Source organism: Carcharodon carcharias, chromosome 34 (assembly GCF_017639515.1).
Source record: "Carcharodon carcharias isolate sCarCar2 chromosome 34, sCarCar2.pri, whole genome shotgun sequence".
Lineage (NCBI taxonomy): Eukaryota > Metazoa > Chordata > Chondrichthyes > Lamniformes > Lamnidae > Carcharodon > Carcharodon carcharias.
This window is the reverse complement of record NC_054500.1, coordinates 18215157-18235678: the sequence shown is the minus strand read 5'-3', so window position 1 is coordinate 18235678 and position 20522 is coordinate 18215157. Positions and strand designations below refer to the sequence as shown.

Genomic DNA, 20522 nt, shown 5'->3' with positions numbered 1-20522 from the left:
ATCACATCTAAGCTCTGCAGTCCTGCCACATCCAGTTGTGGATGGTGATGGACAATTAAACAACTCACCGGAGGAGGCCTTACAAACACCCCCATCCTTGATGATGGGAGAGCCCAGCACATCGGTGCAAAAGATAAGGCTGAAGCATTTGCAACCATCTTCAGCCAGAAGTGCCGAGTGGCTGATTCACCTCGGCCTCTTCCTGAGGTCCCCAGCATCATGGATGCCAGTCTTCACCCAATTCGATTCACTCCACATGATATCAAAAATGGCTGAAGGCACTGGATAGTGCAAGGGCTATGGGCCCTGACAACATTCTGGCGATAGTACTGAAGGCTTGTGCTGCACCCCTAGCTAAGCTGTTCCAACGCAGCTACAACACTGGCATCTACCCGGCTATGTGGAAAATTGCACAGGTATATCCTGTCCACGAAAAGCAGGACAAATCCAACCCGGCCAGTTATCGTCCCATCAGTCTACTCTTGATCACCAGCAAGTGACAGAAGGTGTCATCGACAGTGCTATCAAGCAGCACTTACTCAGCAATAACCTGCTCACTGATGCCCAGTTTGGGTTCGCCAGGGACACTCAGCTCCTGACCTCATTACAGCCTTGGTTCAAACATGGACAAAAGAGCTGGACTCCTGAGGTGAGGTGAGAGTGACTGCCCTTGACATCAAGGCAGCATTTGACCGAGTGTGGCCTCAAGAACCCCGGCAAAATTGAAGACAATGTGAATTGGGGGAGTACTCTCCACTAGTTGGAGTCATACCTAGCACAAAGAAGGATGGTTGTGGTTGTTGGAGGTCAATCATCTCAGTCCCAGGACATCACTGCAGGAGTTCCTCAGTGTAGTGTCCTCGGCCCAATCATCTTCAGCTGCTTCATCAATGACCTTCCTTCCATCATAAGGTCAGAAGTGGGGATGTTCGCTGATGATTGCACAATGTTCAGCACCATTCGCGACTCCTCAGGTACTGAAGCAGTCCATGTCAAAATGCAGCAAGACCTGGACAATATCCAGGCTTGGGCTGACAAGTGGCAAATAACATTCATGCCACATAAGTGCCAGGCAATGACCATCTCCAACAAGAGAGACTCTAATCATTTCCAACTGACATTCAATGACATTACCATCACTGAATCTCCCGCTATCAACATGCTGGGGGTTACCATTGACCAGAAACTGAACTGGACTAGTCATATAAATACTGTGACTACAAGAGCAGATCAAAGGTTGGGAATCCTGTGGCAAGTAACTCACCTTCTGACTCCCCAAAGTCTGTCCACAATCTACAAGGCACAAGCCAAGAGTGTGATGTAATGCTCTCCACTTGCCTGGATAAGTGCAGCTCCAACAATGCTCAAAAAGCTCGAAATCATCCAGGACAAAGCAGCCTGATTGATTGGCACCCTGTCTGCAAACATTCACTCCCTCCACCACCAAAGCGCAGTAGCAGCAGCGTGTACCATCTACAAGATGCACTGCAGCAACTCACCGGTGCTCCTTAGACAGCACCTTCCAAACCCACGACTTCTACCATTTAGAAGGACAAGGGCAGTAGGCACATGGGAACACCACCACTTAGAAGTTCCCCTCCAAGTCACTCACCATCCTGACTTGGAAATATATCGGCCGTTCCTTTACTGTCGCTGGGTCAGAATCCTGGAACTCGCTCCCTAACAGCACTGTAGGTGTACCTACACCACAGGGACTGCAGCAGCTGAAGAAGGCAGCTCACCACCACCTTCTCAAGGGCAACTAGGGATGGGCAATAAATGCTGGCCCACATCCCGTGAATGAATTAAAAAATACACTGTAAGTTATGATTGGGAAATGCATTGATGTTTTCTAATAAAATATAATTGCATTTAATGATAAGAGGCAATCACTAAAGAGAACCCCTGCTTCTTGGAGCAGGCTGATTTCATTAATCACTGAGGTGTGGGTATTTGCGAAGGGCAGACCGATCAAACTAACAGTGCCTCATTCATCTGTTCCAGCTCTTGTTCAGCAAACATACCACAAGGGGGCAGCAGCCTCCATTTCCAGTGCAATCCATCCAGTTAAAAGGACAGTTTAAGCTACACCGAGCTCTCTCGCTGATGATTAACCCTCACAGCACTGGTTTCCCAATACCATCTTTGAAACAAAATGAACTTTGAATCCTCTCATGCCCTACTGGCTTTCTAATCTTCAATATCCTCCCATCCCTCCAGCCTTCTCTGATCAGTTTACTGTACCTTGTGAGGTTACAGATCCAAACTGCATCGAACCCCGTGCTGTACCTGCCCTGGGAGTGTTTGATGGGGACAGTGTAGAGGGAACTTTACTCTGTATCTAGCCCCGTGCTGTACCTGTCCTGGGAGTGTTTGATGGGGACAGTGTAGAGGATGATTTACACTGTATCTAACCCCGTGCTGTACCTGCCCTGGGAGTGTTTGATGGGGACAGTGTAGAGGGAGCTTTACTCTGTATCTAACCCCGTGCTGTACCTGTCCTGGGAGTGTTTGATGGGGACAGTGTAGAGGGAGCTTTACTCTGTATCTAACCCCGTGCTGTACCTGTCCTGGGAGTGTTTGATGGGGACAGTGTAGAGGAAGCTTTACTCTGTATCTAACCCCGTGCTGTACCTGTCCTGGGAGTGTTTGATGGGGACAGTGTAGAGGAAGCTTTACTCTGTATCTAACCCCGTGCTGTACCTGTCCTGGGAGTGTTTGATGGGGACAGTGTAGAGGGAGCTTTACTCTATATCAACCCCGTGCTGTTCCTTTCCTGGTGTGTTCGATCCTGACACTAAGAGAACAATAAGTTATGTTTCTACAGCGTGGAGAGTTACTGGAGGATGTCTCAAAGCCATGGAGATTAAGAAGGACAATTTTAGACACTAAGCAGAAGGGGAGAAATGAACAGGTCATGTTTGTCATCCATGACAGGGCTGAAGAGAAAGGGTTTGGTGTTAGGTGGTAAGGTGCACGTAATTGGTCCAGTAAGCTCAAAGGGCAAAGGTGAGCAAGCGGCTACCAACGGCTCACTGGAGGGAACATAGCTGAGGAAAAGCATGGGGTTGGAAGTGTGTCGGATACTCATTGGACCTCGTGTCAGGTGGTAGGAGGTGACTGAGGGAAAGTGAGGGTGAGGCCATTGAGAGATTTCAGAAAGCAGAACTGAACTTTGGAGTCAGGTCACTGGTTTGTGGAATGTCAGTGGAGAACAGAGAGGCCAGGGAGCTGAAAGTAAAACTATTGGGAAGAAATCTGTATCCAGACATGACTATCCCTCAGCTTGATGAAGCTGGGTGACTGTGGCCATGTTGGCATTGGTGAGCACAGGTGCAGGATCAGTGTGATGCTTTCATGGGTGGAATATCCAATTGCCGCTGACTGTCAAGGTTCATCTTGAGGCACCTCTAGAAAAGAAGAGGCTGAGGGGTGACCTGATAGAGGTCTTTGAAATTATGAAGGTTTCTTTTTTTTAAATTCTCTCATGGGATGTGGGCGTCGCTGGCTAGGCCAACATTTGTTGCCCATCCCTAATTGCCCTCGAACTGAGTGGCTTGCCCAGCCATTTCAAAGGGCAGTTAAGTGTCAACCATATTGCTGTGGGTCCAGAGTCACATGTAGGCTAGACCAGCTAAGGGTGGCAGATTTCCTTCCCTAAAGGATAGTTGTCATGGTCACCATTACTGAGACCAGATTTATCTTCCAGGTTTATTAATTGAATCTAAATTCTATCAGTTATCATGGTGGGATTTGACCCCGCCCCCCCCCAGTGACCTCAGAATGTGAGCCTGGGCCTATGGGATTAATAATCCAGAGACATTACCACTACGCTACTGTCTCCCCTTAAATATAGTAAAATGTCTCGAGATGCATAGAAGGATCAAGCACCATGTTTGAGAGGATGGTTTTCGGAGGAGAACCCGAAAAGGGTTGAGTTTGAGACATCTCAAAATGGAGAGAGGTTCAGGAAGGAGCTAGTGTTTGGAAAAGATGTTTCTACTTCTGGAAAATTCCAGACCCAGGGGTCATAAATACATGATAGTCACTAATAAATCGTAGGGGGGAATTCAGGAGAAACATCTTTGCCCAGAGGGTGGCTAGAATTCTACCACAGGGAGTAGCTGAAGTGAATAACGGATACATTTAAGGGGAGGCTAGACAAATGGAGGAGGAAATAGGGGAGTGGTTGGACATAATGATGAGGTCAGATGAGGTAGGGTGGGAGGAGGCTCACCATAAATATTAGTGGGCTGAATGGCCTGTTTCTGTGCTGTACATTCTCTAATCGGGGCACAGCCAAGCTCCGTGGAACTGTACTCTAGTAAATCGTCAACAAGATCACCAATTTGTGCTGTCCACTGAACTCTGGGGAGAAAATAAAGTTCCCCCCAAATCAGCCCTAAAAGCACTGGGTTCTTGTGGACAAAATCGAACTTGGGAAGGTGACTGTCAGAGGAAATCTCAGCTTGTGGGTGAAGGCCTTCACTGGGCCCTGATTTGGAAGGGATTGGAGTGAATCAGCTGTTTCCGCATGAGTTGTTCCAAGTGAATAGCCCGGATTGTTCGTTTGAATGGACCTTGAGTATCATAAATGGAGCTCTATTCCTTCTGCTGGGTTTGCAAAGTGCCTTCAACGTTTCTTTTCACGAAGCCAAACTATTGTCTGCATTCTGACCCCAGTCACCTCCTTTGGCTCACATTTCTTTCAGGACTCCAGGCAAATTGGAAGAGAGAGAGAGAGAGGATCAATATTCCAAGCTCTGCAAAAGAAGCGGCTTTAAGAGCCCATGACAGAGTGTTTCCGCTCCCTAGCTTGGCATTTTTTTTTGTTTTGTTTTGCGTATTCAATTGCATCTCTCCCATTCCTTAGTTAAACAAATCAACGAACTGTGGAAGCGAATACAAATAACCTAGGGTCAGGAGTCCTCCCAGCAGTGGGGACGTGACAAGGTTTGCACTCTTTTGAGGTGCAACCCTGACGGGTTCGGGAGAGTGGACGCAGTCAGCGCCATACTGGAATCATAGAATAATGCAAACCAGAAGGAGGCCATTCTGCCCTTCCTGCCAGTGCCGGCTGTCCAATTAGCCTCTGGTCTTTCCCCATAGCCCTGCACGTTTTTCCACTTCAAGTATTTATTCAATTCCCTTTTGAAATTTACCATTGAACCTCTTTCCACCGCTTTTTCAGGCAGCACATCCCGGGTCACAGCAACTCACCACCTAAGTAATTTTTAGCAGCACTTGCTGAACAATCCTAAATGTGCTAACAAGTACACTAAGAGCCAATTTAAGATACTCAGTCGGGCTTGTGATGTGGCTCACTTACACTTGCTAGAAGCTACATACATTGAAACAGAGGGACCTGTCTTCTACACGCAAAAAGAACATGTCCAGGCATTGCACTATTTTTGCACTAAATAAGAGTGTGGAGGACAATAATTCCCTGGTGCATTCTCAGTGACAACACCTTGATCAATCAGAGCTGACTTGCCAACCAATCAGCACCCTTTTCCCATGCAGTATACATTGTTTCTCCCTTTGAAATTTGGCATTCTTACATTTGTCCTATTGAGTGCAAGACGAAAAGCTTCAACATGGCTTTTTTTCAGCAATACTCAAGTTCTGTACTACCAAACAGTTGAATATTTTTTTCCTCATATTACCTCTGGTTGCTTTGCCAAGTTACCTAAATCTGTGTTCTCTGGTCACTGGCCTTTCTGTCCCTGGAAACAGTCATTATTTAATCTATCAAAACTCATCATGATTTATCAAATCTCCCCTTAACTTTCCCTGCTCCAAAGAGAAGCTGCAGCTTCTCCAGTCTCTCTCATCCTTGGGATCGGCTCCGCCCGAACCCATGACTACTACCACCTAGACAGACAAGGGCAGCAGATACATGGGGACACCACCGCCTGCATGTTCCCCTCCAAGCCACTCACCACCCTGACTTCAAACTATATCGTCGTTCCTTCGCTGTCGCTGGATCAAAATTCCCTAACAGCGCTGTGGGTGTACCTACACCACAGGGACTGCAGCGGCTCAAGAAGGCAGCTCACCCACCATCTTCTCAAGGGGCAATCAGGGACGGCCAATAAATGCCCAGCCAGCGACACCCACACTGCATAAATGAATATTTTAAAAAACGGAAATCTCCTTCGAACCCTCTCTAGGTTCACTCCAGGAAAATCCAAGCCGACAATCCAGTGCAGTAGTGAGGGAGTGCTGCACAGTCCCATGGGGCGTTAAACTCTCAGTTGTGAGGTAAAGGCACGCTTTCCAAGGTCGGGGGGGTGGAGGGGGTGGGGTTCTCCTCAGGCCACCCATTACCCCTCAACCAACATCACCAAAAAACCGGATGACCCCATTTGTCCGCCACTCGGACTGAGTTCACGTCGGCAGGATTTGGGGATTAAAACCTGGGATCCTGCAGTGGTTTCGTGCTGCCTCTTTAAAACGAGAGCCTGGGAGGAGCGGTGTTGCATGGAACAGTATTGTGAATGCGTGACCGTGCCAACAGGTAACCATCGGTTCACCTGTTTGTTAAACGTCGGCTGCTGAGTTGGATGACTTGATCCGAGGCAGCTGTGTCAACAGCACTGGACCCTATGTAAATTTAGGATTATTCAGTCAACGCTTGCCGGAAGGTCTCAGTTATTGTTGCTTTACTCCCAACGGTTCAAGCAAAGAAACAAAATTAATGTATCTAGAGCAGGGTTGCCAACCCTCCAGAACTGGTTTGGAGTCTCCAACATTAATCTCCAGAACGCTGCTGCAAGAAAAATCAAAGGGACAGCAATAACTTATATTTATATAGTGCCTTTAACATACTGAAATATCTCAAGACGCTTCTCAGGAGCATCATAACAGAAAGTATGACGCCAGCCATATAAGGAGATATTAGGACAAATGACCAAAAGCTTGATCGAAGAGGTAGATTTTAAGGAGCGTCTTAAAGGAGGAGGAGGAGGGAGAGGCGAAGAGAGGTTTAGGGAGGGCATTCCAACGCTTGGAGCCCAGGCAACTGGATGACGCGGCCACCAATGGTGGAGCAGGGATGCACAAGAGGCCAGAATGGGAGGAATGCAGAAGCCTTGGAGTGTTGTGGGGCTGGAGATAGGGAGAGGGAAGGCCATGGAGACATTTGAAAACAAGGAGGAGAATTTTAAAATCAAATGTCACCGACAGAGTTTATGTGTTTCATTGTTGCCTGTGATCAAAGTATTTTAATGTGTCAGGTTAGTGTGTTTTGTTACCTTCTGAGTGATTTGTCTCAATAATTTCCAGCAGCAAGCTTTAGTGAATTTAAAATTAAGAAGATTATTTATTAGCACACACTTGCCCCGGGGGTTTAAACGCAATATGTTAACACACTATTCCACACACAATGATTAGATGCAGGTGAAGAAAAAAAAAACACGCTTACAATCTGGAATTATTTCAGCCTTTTTCACAGTAGGCCTGTCATTTCTTGAATGAATTGATGCTTTAGCTGGAGTGGTGGTCTTGTAAAAGCAAAGGATTATCAGTAAGCTGTGAGGCTTCCTGTAGTCGAATTGCCAGGAGGTCAGCTCCTAGATGAACTTGAAGTTGGAACAGATTGTGAGAAAGAGGCCTCCTCCTACTTGCAAGGTATGACAATGTAGAACCTTGGCTGTGGTTGTCTTGCAGCTGGTTCAATGGCTTAGATCTTGCTTTCAATGGTGTTTTGGAACAGCTCCTGCCGTTATATATTTTAAAAGCAGGGAGCAAAGATGGCTGCCTTACCAATGTGACCTGTGATAGGCCCAAAGTCCTTTTCCAAATAAGGCGGTGGATTGGTAAACATCCTGCGTTGAGGCTATTCACCTCCTGGGAGTTTCAGAAAGCCATGGTCTTTGTGTTTGAGGTGAGGAACCTCTACAATGCAATGAAAGGTTGATGAGATCCATTTCATATCCGGCTAACACCCCTGAGTTTCGATGTCCATGGTCCTGTCTCTTGACAGTCCCTCCTGAACAAAAGGAATGTGGGAATTTCACAAGGAGCAGTGATTGTCCATATGGGATTAGATATTTGGCTGTGAGTCAGGGACTGTCTGGAACAACATACTGCCGAGTCACACGAGATGCTGAAGTCATCTTAAATAGCTTTTGATGTCCACTTTTAAGAAACATAGCCTTGAAGTTTGTAATATCTTCATGCCCGTACTGGGTATGACATGAGGCTGCTTGAATGGGAACCAATGTCAGTCCTTAACCAGCCTGCGATTTAAAAGTTCTAAGTCAGAATCTGGCTGCTAATCTCATATTAAAGATTGAGAAAAATGTACCAAAGAGATTCGGACCTGCACCAAATTCCTAAATTAGCATTGGTACCTCCTCATAATCAGGCTTCGTCACACTCTATGCTCCCACACTCACTAACTTCACGATCTCAGGAAGGATGAGCTAATCAATAAAAAACAGAGAGAGAAGCAGGAGGCAGGAAATCAATAAGAAGGAGCAGGTAATTATCACCGTTCAATTACAGTGAAAGAACAATAACGTGAATCATCAAAACTGATTTTCATAAGATAATTGAGTACGTATTGAGCATCCGTGAATCTGGTTAACTGAGCTAAGAGAAAAATGCTCATTATTCAACTCAGCTCTAGGTTAGCCAGAACTTGAACAAGTTAATCCTGCCCAGACACTTCCTTGTTGGAATAGGGTGCTAGCTACAGTTCATTCGATCCTGCTATCCTCTCAGGGATCATTTCTACATGGACTGAAAGAGCTCATAAAACTCCTGCTGTTCAGGTCAGTGAAGCTAGTTTAAAATGAAATGTCATTCACAGTGAAATGGTGATTGATACAAGATTTGTCGGCGATGTCTTTTCAATTCTATCCGTCTAACAGTAAAGCCTCGTGTAAAAGCAAAATACTGCGCACGCTGGAAATCTGAAATAAAGACAGAAAATGTTGGAAAGCCACAGCTGGTCTGGCAGAACCTGTGCAGAGAGCAATAGAGTTAACGCTTGGAGTCCGTGTGACTCTTTTTCAAGAAGAGCCTTACGGACTCGAAACATTAACTCTGTTTCTCCCTCCACAGATGCTGCCAGACCTGCTGAGCTTTTCCAGCATTTTCTGTTATTATTTTATACTCTATAATAAAGCCTTGTGCGTGGTTTGCTTTTAGTGGCATTTATTATAAGCTTAGCCAAGTCTCTTTAGCTGGCAGGTGCTGCACCAGCCTTACCCTCTGTGACTGCCACTACACAGGCCTGCAGTTATGATGCTTCCCTTGGCTTGAGGCTCTGGATCTGGGGCACTCTGATATTGTGTCTGTGTCGACCATGCAGGCACACATCATTAAGCCTTGGAGCCGCATCTAAAGTTTAAATCCATCCTCCTCAATATCTCAAAATGCTGCAAATAACCAGGATTTGTCACATATGTAGCTAGTGCCTCTGATGTCCAACCTGCCTGGTTGACTTGCAATCTGTTAACTCAATGCAGACCAGACACTGAACCTATGAGTTTCCTGAGCCCTAAGAAAGAATGAGCAGACTGGTGCTCTCTCCTCTAGAAAGGAGAGGTGGCCTAACAGAGGTCTTTTAATATAAAAACAGAATTACCTGGAAAAACTCAGCAGGTCTGGCAGCATCGGCGGAGAAGAAAAGAGTTGACGTTTTGAGTCCTCATGACCCTTCGACAGAACTTTTAATATTATGAAGGGGTTCGATAGGGTAGATTTAGAAAAGATGTTTCCACTGGTAGGGGAGGCCTAAACAAGGGGCCATAAATGTAAAATAGTCGCCAATAGACCCACTAGGGAATTCAGGAGAAACTTCTTTAGCCAGAGAGTGGGGAGAGTGTGGAACTCGCTCCCACAAGGAGGCAAATTGCAGAGATGCATTTGAGATACATTTGAACGAAAGCTGGATAAACACATGGGGGGAAAGTAAAAAAAAGGTATGTCGATAGGCTGAGATGGGGAGGGGTGGGAGGAGGCTCATGTGGTGCATAAACACCAGCATAGACAAGTTGGGCCGAATGGCCTCTTTCTGTTTTGTAAATTGTGTGCGAAAACCAGGACTTGCATTTATATAGCACCACTTATGACCGCCAGACATTTCAAAACGCTTTGCAGCCAATGAAGTATTTTTCTGAAGCGCAGTCACTGTTGGAGTGTAGGAGACACTGCAGCCAATATGCGCAATGCAAGATCCCACAAGCAGCAAGGTGATGAATGGCTAGGTAATTTGCATTTTTGTAATGTTGATTGGGGGGGGGGGGGGGTGTAAATATTGACCAGGACACCAGGGATAAGTACCCTGCTTTTCTTCAAAATAGTGCCGTGGGATACGAACAACCCGACCATACGAATTAGGAGGAAGAGTAGACCATTTGGCCCTTCAAGTCTGCTTTGCCATTCAGTAAGATCATGGCTGATCTGATTGCGGCCTCACCTCCACACTCCACTCCCTGCCTCCCCCCGATAACCTTTGACTCCCTTGTTAGTCAAGAATCTATCTACCCCGGCCTTAAAAATATTCATTGACCCTGCCTCACTGCTCTTTGTGGAAGAGAGTTCCAAAGATTCAGGACTCTCTGAGAGCAAAAAATTCTTCTCAGGTGTGTAGAACCCCTTTGTGGAAAAATTTGAATGACATTGAATCTTGGGACATTCTTCCTCCCAAGTTATTTTTAAAAGTTTGCGATATTAATTCAGGGCTGTGAATATGCCATTCACCAAGATAACACCGGTCAAGATAGATGTCCAGCGGAGACACCTGGAGAGGGTAGAGATACTTTGTACATTTAAGTTAACAAAGTCCTGCTGTTGCCAGGCTAAAGGCTCTTGCTGATTGGTTAAAAACATCTGGCCTAAGAGAAGTATCCTTTGAACATGTCAGTCTTTAAGACTTTCAGTCAGAGAGTGCGAGGGTACGCCTCTGAAGCAGGCTGCAAGAAAAAGACTCTTTCCCTCTCTCTGTGTCAAACTTTCGTCAGAAACGTCTCATCGGAATAACTCATCTGTTCTATTTTGCAAGTCTGCAAAGTTGTGATAAGTAAGAGTCACCATGGACTTGTTTCATCAAAAAAGTTTGTCCAGAAGAACTTCCAGACCCAATGTGACCAGAATTCTGTTTGGTCAGCAGCGTCGAGATCTTTTCAAATTTTATCCTTTTAAGAGAAACATTCCCATACTCCAGCCTCTGCAGGGGACTGATTGTTTTGTCCCGTTTTGTGTGTATGTGTGTGAGTGTATGGGGGTTCAAATATCTGTTTTTAAATAAAAAGGAAAATCATTACACTCTAACCCACAACTTGTAAGTTAACCAGTTTATTTACTCGTTTTTAAAAGTAGTTTGTTATATAATAAATCAATTTTTTTTGTGTTTACTGAAAGAAACCTGGTTAGAGTCTTTTCACGCTGGGAATAACAATATCAAAGGATAACAATTGGCTATTTTTTTGTGGGTGAATTAAACATTTAAACTATTGTTATAACCTGTGGAGAAGTGGGGCTAGAATTAACTGTGCACTCCCATCTCTGTCTGTCACACATCTCTGTCTTAAATGGGAGACCCCTTATTTTTAAACTGTGTCCCCTAGTTCTGGCCTTTCCCATGAGGGGAAACATCCTCTCAGAATCCACCCCTGTCAAGTCCCCTCAGGATCTTATATGTTTTTTGGATCTTCAATATTTACCAGAGTGGAGCAGGCAGATGGGGCTCAGTTTAGCAACTCATCTGAAAGGCGGCATCAATGACAGTGCAGCACTCCCTCAGTACTGCACTCCCTCCAGGAGTTCAGCCTTAAATTTTTATGCTCAAACCCTAGAGTGGGACTTGAACCCAGAATCTTGTGACTCTGGGGCAAGGCTGCTACCAACTGAACCACAGCTGACACTCACAGATGTGCGATTCACTGCCAGTCTGAGCGGGAAGTCAACAAGGAAGCTTGAAGGACGCATTAGGACAGTGGAATCTTCTAGAACAGCACTGGAAGGCCGCGTGATAATCGTTCCCTCCAGTTCATGACCCCAGGCCATAAGCCGTGCTGCAGGAAGGTCACTTTATTAGCAGCATCGAGATAAAGAGGGAGCACGTAAACTGCAAATTCATTTTAATGCCACACCTCAATTTGTCTATCAAATGAGAGGCATGGCTGTGTAAAACAGAAAGCCAAAGCATCTAAATCATTGCACTGACGAGGACACTCAATTAAGGCACTTGGGGAGTGGGTGGGACAAAGTCCAGCAGGAAAGATGGTTAAAAAAATCATATTCCACCCGCCAGCAGTGATCCCAGGACATTCTGTGCAAATGCTTTTGGGAATTATTAAGTGATTTCCTTCACTAAGTGCAATAGATTTTCCTTCTGGCATTTATTAACCAAAGTTGAATCTCACGTAGCATAGAATAGTTATTTTTCGTGCCTATAGTCAAAGGGGTGTGTGTTGGACACGGTGCTAATTAGTTAAGGATGGTGAATTAAATAACATAGTGGTTATGTTACTAGTGCTAATAACCCAGAGGCCTGGGCTAATGATCCATTAAGTGGCAGATTATGTTGATCATGTAATCAATGAAGGATCTGATCTTCAGTGGGTTACAGGAACTAATGCAGCTCTGTTTTATATATAATAATGTTCTGAACTGTATAAAGCAAATATATAATCAGAAGGGTTAGGATATTTTTTCTACAGAATACTCAGAAGTGAGTTACAGACTGGATTCTAATCGGAGGGGTTTGGGTGGTTTATATATAGAATAACAGATACCCGGGACTGAGTTACAGACTGGATTCTAATCGGAGGGTTTTGGGTGGTTTATATATAGAACAACAGATACCCGGGAGTGAGTTACAGACTGGAATCTAATCGAGGGGTTCGGGTAGTTTATATATAGAATAACAGATACCCGGGACTGAGTTACAGACTGGAACCTAATCGAGGGGTTCGGGGTGGTTTATATATAAAATAACAGATATCCGGGAGTGAGTTACAGACTGGAATCTAATCGAGAGCTTCGGGTGGTTTATATATAGAATAACAGATACCCGGGAGTGAGTTACAGACTGGAATCTAATCGAGGGGTTTGGGGTGGTTTATATATAGAATAACAGATACCTGGGAGTGAGATAGAGACTGGAATCTAATCGAGGGGTTTGGGTTGTTTATATATAGAATAACAGATACCTGGGAGTGAGTTACAGACTGGAATTTAATCGAGGGGTTCAGGTGGTTTATATATAGAATAACAGATACCCGGGAGTGAGTTACAGACTGGAATCTACTCGAGGGGTTTGGGTGGTTTATATATAGAATAACAGATACCTGGGAGTGAGTTACAGACTGGAATTTAATCGAGGGGTTCAGGTGGTTTATATATAGAATAACAGATACCCGGGAGTGAGTTACAGACTGGAATCTACTCGAGGGGTTTGGGTGGTTTATAAATAGAATAACAGATACCCGGGAGTGAGTTACAGACTGGAATTTAATCGAGGGGTTCAGGTGGTTTATATATAGAATAACAGATACCCGGGAGTGAGTTACAGACTGGAATCTAATCGAGGGGTTTGGGTGGTTTATATATAGAATAACAGATACCCGGGAGTGAGTTACAGACTGGAATTTAATCGAGGGGTTCAGGTGGTTTATGTATAGAATAACAGATACCCGGGAGTGAGTTACAGACTGGAATCTAATCGAGGGGTTTGGGTGGTTTATATATAGAATAACAGATACCCGGGAGTGAGTTACAGACTGGAATTTAATCGAGGGGTTCAGGTGGTTTATATATAGAATAACAGATACCCGGGAGTGAGTTACAGACCGGAATCTAATTGAGGGGTTCGGGTGGTTTATATATAGAATAACAGATACCCGGGAGTGAGATAGAGACTGGAATCTAATCGAGGGGTTTGGTTGGTTTATATATAGAATAATATATCCCGGGAGTGAGTTACAGACTGGAATCTAATTGAGGGGTTTGGGATGGTTTATATATAGAATAACAGATACCCGGGAGTGAGTTACAGACTGGAATTTAATCGAGGGGTTCAGGTGGTTTATATATAGAATAACAGATACCCGGGAGTGAGTTACAGACTGGAATTTAATCGAGGGGTTCAGGTGGTTTATATATAGAATAACAGATACCCGGGAGTGAGTTACAGACTGGAATCTAATCGAGGGGTTTGGGTGGTTTATATATAGAATAACAGATACCCGGGAGTGAGTTACAGACTGGAATTTAATCGAGGGGTTCAGGTGTTTTATATATAGAATAACAGATACCCGGGAGTGAGTTACAGACTGGAATTTAATTGAGGGGTTCAGGCGGTTTATATATAGAATAACAGATACCCGGGAGTGAGTTACAGACTGGAATTTAATCGAGGGGTTCAGGTGGTTTATGGGCTGGAATCTAATCGATGGGTGCGGAGGGTTTGTATATAGAATAACAGATACTGAGGAATGAGTTACAGACTGGAATCTAATCGAGGGATTCAGCTGATTATATAGAGTGTCATAGATAATAAGTTACATAATTCAAATTTATTTAAAGGGTTTGAATAGTTTATACACAGAACATGCCGGAAACACAGAGGGAGGGCTGTCAGCTTCTGTATTTTCCACAATTCAATTTGATGACTTTTGTTTATTTATATAGAATGATGGATGCCTGGGATTGCTTTTAAAGATAATCGAATTGAGGTGCACAGCTGTCGTCACCACTCTGAAGATCAAAGTGTGTGCTGTTTATAACTGTTGCTGAAGCAGGCTGATTAGATTACTATATCCCCTGTACCTGTTACACATTAACAGGCTCTTGACGCCATTCATTCAGGTTTATCACAGAATAATCACCAGTTAATTGGAAGGAAGTTGTGTCTGGCGTGAGGTTTCTCGCTGGATTGTTCTGTTTATCAGCTTTGCTGTTGAGGGAAATTGTGGATAAGAGTCACCCTAGGTTTGAGGTACTGTTCTGTCTGAGACAGGCAAGTTGGGCCAACTTTGCAATCTTTAATGAACTGGAATGGTCCCTAATGTGGAATTAACATTGCCAAGAGGAAGGAGACTGGATGGTAGGTATACTGCAGGCTGTAAGTTGCCCACAATTTATCTCAGGAGTGAGAAACTCTAAGAGCCTTTTCTGTGGTTCAGGTGGGGGTTAGTTAGAGTCCACACAGGGACCGACCTGGCTGTGTCTTTTTTTTAGAGCTTTACTTGCGATTGGCGTTTATCTGATTTTGTCCCTTGGCCATCTAGTTCAGGGAGGTAACAGGCCCACAGCAACCTGGATCTCCCTGGAGCTGAAGGTTGAAGCGTCTGTTGCATCTCAGCAAGTAGCAATCTCACCTCTGAGTCAGAAGGCTGTGGGCTCAAGTACCAGGCCAGAAGCATGAGCACAAAAATCAGTCAGGCACTCCAGGGCAGCGTTGAGGGACTGCTGCACTGTCAGTGGTGCCTCTATCAAATGAGATGTTAAACTGAAGCCCCACCTGCCTTCTCAGGTGGATGTAAAAGATCCTGTGGGCTATTGCAAAGAAGAGCAATAGGCTTTAGTAAGGGGGGTGTGTGGGTGGGAGGGGGTGGGGGGGCGGTGGTGCGGAGAGTACAAGAGTAAGGAGATCAGGTGAACTTGTATAAGGCACTAGTTCAGCCTCAGCTGGAGTATTGCATCCAGTTTGGGTCCTCACACTTTCAGAAGGATGTGAAGGTATTGGAGGGAGTGCAGAAAAGATTCATGAGAATGGTTCCAGGGATGAGGAACTCCAGTTATGAAGATAGACTGGAGATTTGATAGAGGTATTCAAAATCATGAGAAGCCTGGACAGAGTATATGGGGAGAAATTGCTCCCATACGTGAAAGGATTGAGAACGAGAGGGCACAGACCTTAAGTAATCGGTAAAAGAAGCAAAAGTGGCAGGAGGGAAAGTTTTTTCACACAGCGAATGGAATGCTCTGCCTGAGAGTGTGCTGGAGGCAGGTACAATCGAAGCAATCAAAGGGAATCAGACAGTTATCTGATAAAGGAAGGATGTGCAGGGTGGGGAGAAGGCAGGAGAATGGCACAGAGTGAGTTGCTCATTCGGAGAGCCGGTACAGACATGATGGGCTGTATTGTAACAATTCTGGGATTCTGTGAGTTAACCATTGTGTCCTGCCCAATATTTATTCCTCAATTTATGTCGCTAAAGATAGATTATCTGGTTCTTGTCACATTGCTGTTCATGGGACCTTGCTGTGCACCTTCAAAACAGTGACTACTTCAAAAGTGCTTTGGCTTTGAAATGCATGGAACATCCTGAGCTTGTGAACAGTGCTACATAAATGCAAGTTCTGACTTCCTTTACAGTTGCCTCTCATTTTAGCTACATGTCTGGATTTGTTTCCTTTATGGATGCCGCTGGCAAGGCCAGCATTTGTTGTCCATGGTTTGCTAGGGCCATTTCAGAGTCAACCACATTGCTGTGGATCTGGAGTCACATGTAGGCCAGACCGGGTAAGGTCAACAGATTTCCTTCCTTGAGGAAACTTAGTGAACGAGATGACTTTTTACAACAATCGATGATAGTTTCATGGTCACCATTACTGAGACTAGCTTTTATTAAACTCAGATTTTATTAATTGAATTTAAATTCTACCAGCTGCTGTGGTGGGATTTGAACCTCTGGCCCCAGAGCATTAGCCTAAGCCTCTGGATTCCTTGTCCAGTGACATTACCGCTTTGTCCAGTCCCCCCATGCCCCCCCGCCCCCCCTGAAGTTTCTGATCCATAATGCTTTTTGCAATGTAAACCAATAACAATACTGTGTCTCTACAGTGTCTGGGACACGTTTCCTCTGTTCCGTTTCTCAAAATGCTGTGATGTTTGTCATATTATTGTGTGGTTAGCTGTAAATCTGCATCAACCCCCATGTGGTTTAACTGGTGGTAACTGTCTCCTTCCCCCTGCATCACGTTCCTACCTGCCTGATAGCTTCCTCTGTGTTAGCTTTTTAAACAACAACTAGTTTGACACACAGAATCTTTTTACTCTCTTTGATTTCAAAAATGCCAATTACTTTGGCTTGTTAATTATCTTGATGTGTGAAGCTGTGTGTGTGTGTGTGTCTGTGTGTGTGTGTTGTGTTAGAGAGAGAGAGAGAAAGGAAGAGAGTGAGTGAGAAAGGGACAAAAATAAAGAGTGAGGCAGAGAGAAAGATTGGGGAGATAGAGGTAAGGTGTGAGTGTTGTACAGAGCAAAAAGAGATACATGCAGTGAAAGAGAGAGAGATGCAGAAACGTGAATACATAGGTTTACATAGTATTTACAGCACAGAAACAGGCCATTCGGCCCACCCAGTCCATGCTGGTTTTTATGCTCCACTCAAGCCTCCTCTCACCTTTCCCCATCTAAATCTACCATCATAACCCTCAAGTCCCTTCTCCCTTGTGCTTACCCAACTTCCCCTTAAATGTTATTCACTTCAACCACTCCCTGTGGTGACGAGTTCCATGTTCTCATCCACGTTCTGGATAAGGATGCTCCTCCTGAATTCCTTACTGGATTCCTTGAAGATTGTCTTAAACTGATAGCTTTTTGTTATGTTCTTCCCCGCAAGAGGAAATATTCTCTCTGTATCTGTCGAAAACTTCCATAATTTCAAAGACCTCGATTGGGTCACCCAATCTGTTTTTAAGAGAAAAGGGACCCAGCTTATCAATCCTTTCCTGATGTGTAAATACACGCATTTCTGGTAATAGCCTCTTTGCGCCCTCTCCAGTGCCTCGATACTCTTTTGGTAGCATGGTCACCAGAACTGCGCACAGTTCTCTGAGGTCTGACCAAACCTCGATACAGATTTAGCATAACATCCCTACTTTTCAACCCTCATCCGATCATCTAGGAACTTCCAGGAAAAGTGTGCAAGTCTAGGATTGGACACATTTGAAAGGACTCCATGTTAGGTGACATTCAGTACCCAATTTCACAATGAAAAACTGGTCTCTGGGGGGAGGTAATGGAAGGTGCTTCTCCATCTAAAACCCACCAAAAATTCAGCATTCTTAGGAGAAATGGAGATGAACTAAAGGGCAAATATTGTCAAAAAATAAGAGAGTGGGCTGACTGCTTCAATGCCATTTTATTTCATCATATGAAGATGCTAAACATCTTACACTCTCACAGCATAGGTTGACCAATAATTGCTTGTCTCCAAAAACATTTAAAAAGTATTTGGATGTCTACTTGAAGAGCAGTGACCTGTAGGGCTAGGGATCTAGTTCAGGAAGGTGGGATTAGGCTGGCTAACTCCTCATTAACTAACATCGATACGATGGGCTGAATGGCTCCCTTCTGTGATTTTCTATGAACAGAATGACAGTATAACCCTTCTAAAATTACCTCTTTTCTTCCTAAAGGGAAACAGAAAGGGCTAACTCTTCCCGCTGAAGACTTGTGTATGGCTCATTTCAGAATCATCGAGGATCCAAACGGGAAGAATGAAGGAGCCGAAAGGAGATAAGGAGAAAGACTAAGGGAGAGGAAGCGTGGGCAATCCGTCATTTCATTATGGACGTGTTTGGAAGTTTCATGGCTAGTCTGGCAAATCTGTCGCACAGCCAGACCAATTGTACCGGCGCTTCCTTCCACATCAATGTCAGGTACTTTATAGTGGAAGTGTTAACTGCGATCTTTGCTGTCCTCGGGAATATCTTTATCTGCTTTGCTGTCGTCAGGAGCAAGAAGCTGCGGACGACGACCAATTACTTCCTGGTGTCACTGGCTGTGGCGGACATATTGGTCGGAGCTGTAGCCATCCCATGCGCCCTGCTGTCAGACCTCGGCCTGCCCCAGTGCAGCTACTACCTCTGTGTCCTGATGCTCTGCACCTTGCTCGTCCTGACTCAAGCTTCCATCTTTGGGCTGTTTGCCATTGCTGTGGAGCGCTACATTGCCATCCTGAAGCCATTCCGTTACCAGGTCTTGGTGACACCCAGGAACACCAGCCTCACAATCGTGGCATCGTGGGTGCTGGCGATGGCCATTGGGCTGGTGCCTCTGATGGGATGGCGCAAGGCTCCTGTCGCCAACGAGGGCTGCCTCTTTGACAAAGTGATCGACGAGAGCTACATGGTCTACTTCAATTTTATTGGTTGCACGCTCCTGCCGCTGCTCGCCATGTTTGTCATCTATGCCAAGATATTCCTCGAGGTCAAAAAACAGATCCGCAGGATAGCCGAGAGGCACATTGGCATCAGTGTGGAGGAAAAGCGACGGAAGATAGTCCGTAAGGAGCTCCACACCGCAATGTCGCTCTTCATTGTTCTTTTCTGTTTCGCCCTGAGCTGGATTCCTATACACATTCTGCATTGCATCAAACTTTATTGCCCCAGCTGCAACATCCCAACTTCCATGATGCTGACCATGGTCATCCTGTCTCACGTCAACTCGGTGATCAACCCCATAATCTACGTCTTCAGAATAAAGACCTTCTGGGAGGCTTTCAAAGATGTCTTCTCGTGCATCCCCACAGTCCTCAGAAAGCATTCCAATCTGGATTTTATAGGAATGACTAAGGTTGAATCACCGGGGAGCAGGAGCAATGCACTGCCAGGCATGTAGGACTGGTGAAGAGGCTCGGTTTTTTAGTGGTACTGGTGATGACCTGGTCATGGTGTAACCTCACTCTCTATTTATAGATTTCCTGTTTTTGTCAATTGTATTTTTATTTAGTTGGTCATTTCTGATACTGCGGCAAACCTGCCCCACTACCAGACCGATTCTCCAAACCCTGACTCTCAAGCAGTGACGAAGTAACATTATGTGAGTAGCAGGTTATGGATTGGGCACAGATATATTATTAAACGTGATGCTTGTGAATAAGTTACCCCTGATCTAGTTGCTACTCAAGATCATTATAAAAATTTCCTTTATAAGATTGTGGGCATCACTTGCACAGCCAGCCCTTATTTACCCGTCCTTAATTGAGGAGCCACCTTCTTCACAGCTGAGTGGCTTGCTAGGCCTTTTCACAGGGCAGTTAAGAGTCTGTGGGTCTGGAGTCACGTGTAGGCCAGACCGGGTAAGGATGGCAGATTTCCTTCCCTAAAAGGCATTATAGCGAACCAGGTGGGATTTTAATAATAATCTGGGAGCTTCATAGTCACCGTCACTGAGACCAGCTTTTTTCAGCTTGCTCCCAATTTATTTAAATTTGCCCCCTGCCGTAGTGGCATTGGAATTCATGCCTCCAGACCATTAGCCCAAGCTTCGAGATGCCAGCCCAGTAACATAACCACCAGACTGTTGTGTGCCCATTTGCCTTGGTGACCTGAGCCATCAGTTGGCAGCTCTGAGTTTGGGCAGGACCAAGAAGGTAGTCTGGCCCATGATTTTATCTCTCCGTCCTCCTTACGCCCTCAGTAACCTAAATCAGGGATGGGGGGGTAGCAATTCACATTCCCATCCCTCAAGTCTAGCGGCCTTGTCCCAGCCTGAGCCTGCGGCCTGTTGAGCAGCATGTCTGTAGACAGGAAGTGGTGTCCCTCTTTAA

At 45.1% G+C, this 20522-nt stretch overlaps 1 protein-coding gene across 1 annotated transcript; it reads left to right on the top strand.

Annotated features, from left to right (window-relative positions):
* Positions 1-11047: 11047 nt before the first annotated feature.
* LOC121272566 (adenosine receptor A1-like) lies at positions 11048-19591 on the top strand. The gene is made up of 3 exons (XM_041179216.1): positions 11048-11225; positions 12269-12314; positions 18556-19591. Exons 1-3 carry the CDS (start codon positions 11048-11050, stop codon positions 19589-19591), a joined length of 1260 nt encoding a protein of 419 aa, XP_041035150.1.
* The last annotated feature ends 931 nt before the right edge of the window (positions 19592-20522 follow it).

Coding starts and splice junctions, on each gene's coding strand:
- LOC121272566 (XM_041179216.1), top strand. CDS start 11,048: ATGGACTTGTTTCATCAAAAAAGTTTGTCCAGAAGAACTTCCAGACCC. Junction 11,226..12,268: donor CCCGTTTTGTGTGTATGTGT/GTGAGTGTATGG, acceptor TCCACCCGCCAG/CAGTGATCCCAGGACATTCT. Junction 12,315..18,555: donor ATGCTTTTGGGAATTATTAA/GTGATTTCCTTC, acceptor CGTGTTTGGAAG/TTTCATGGCTAGTCTGGCAA.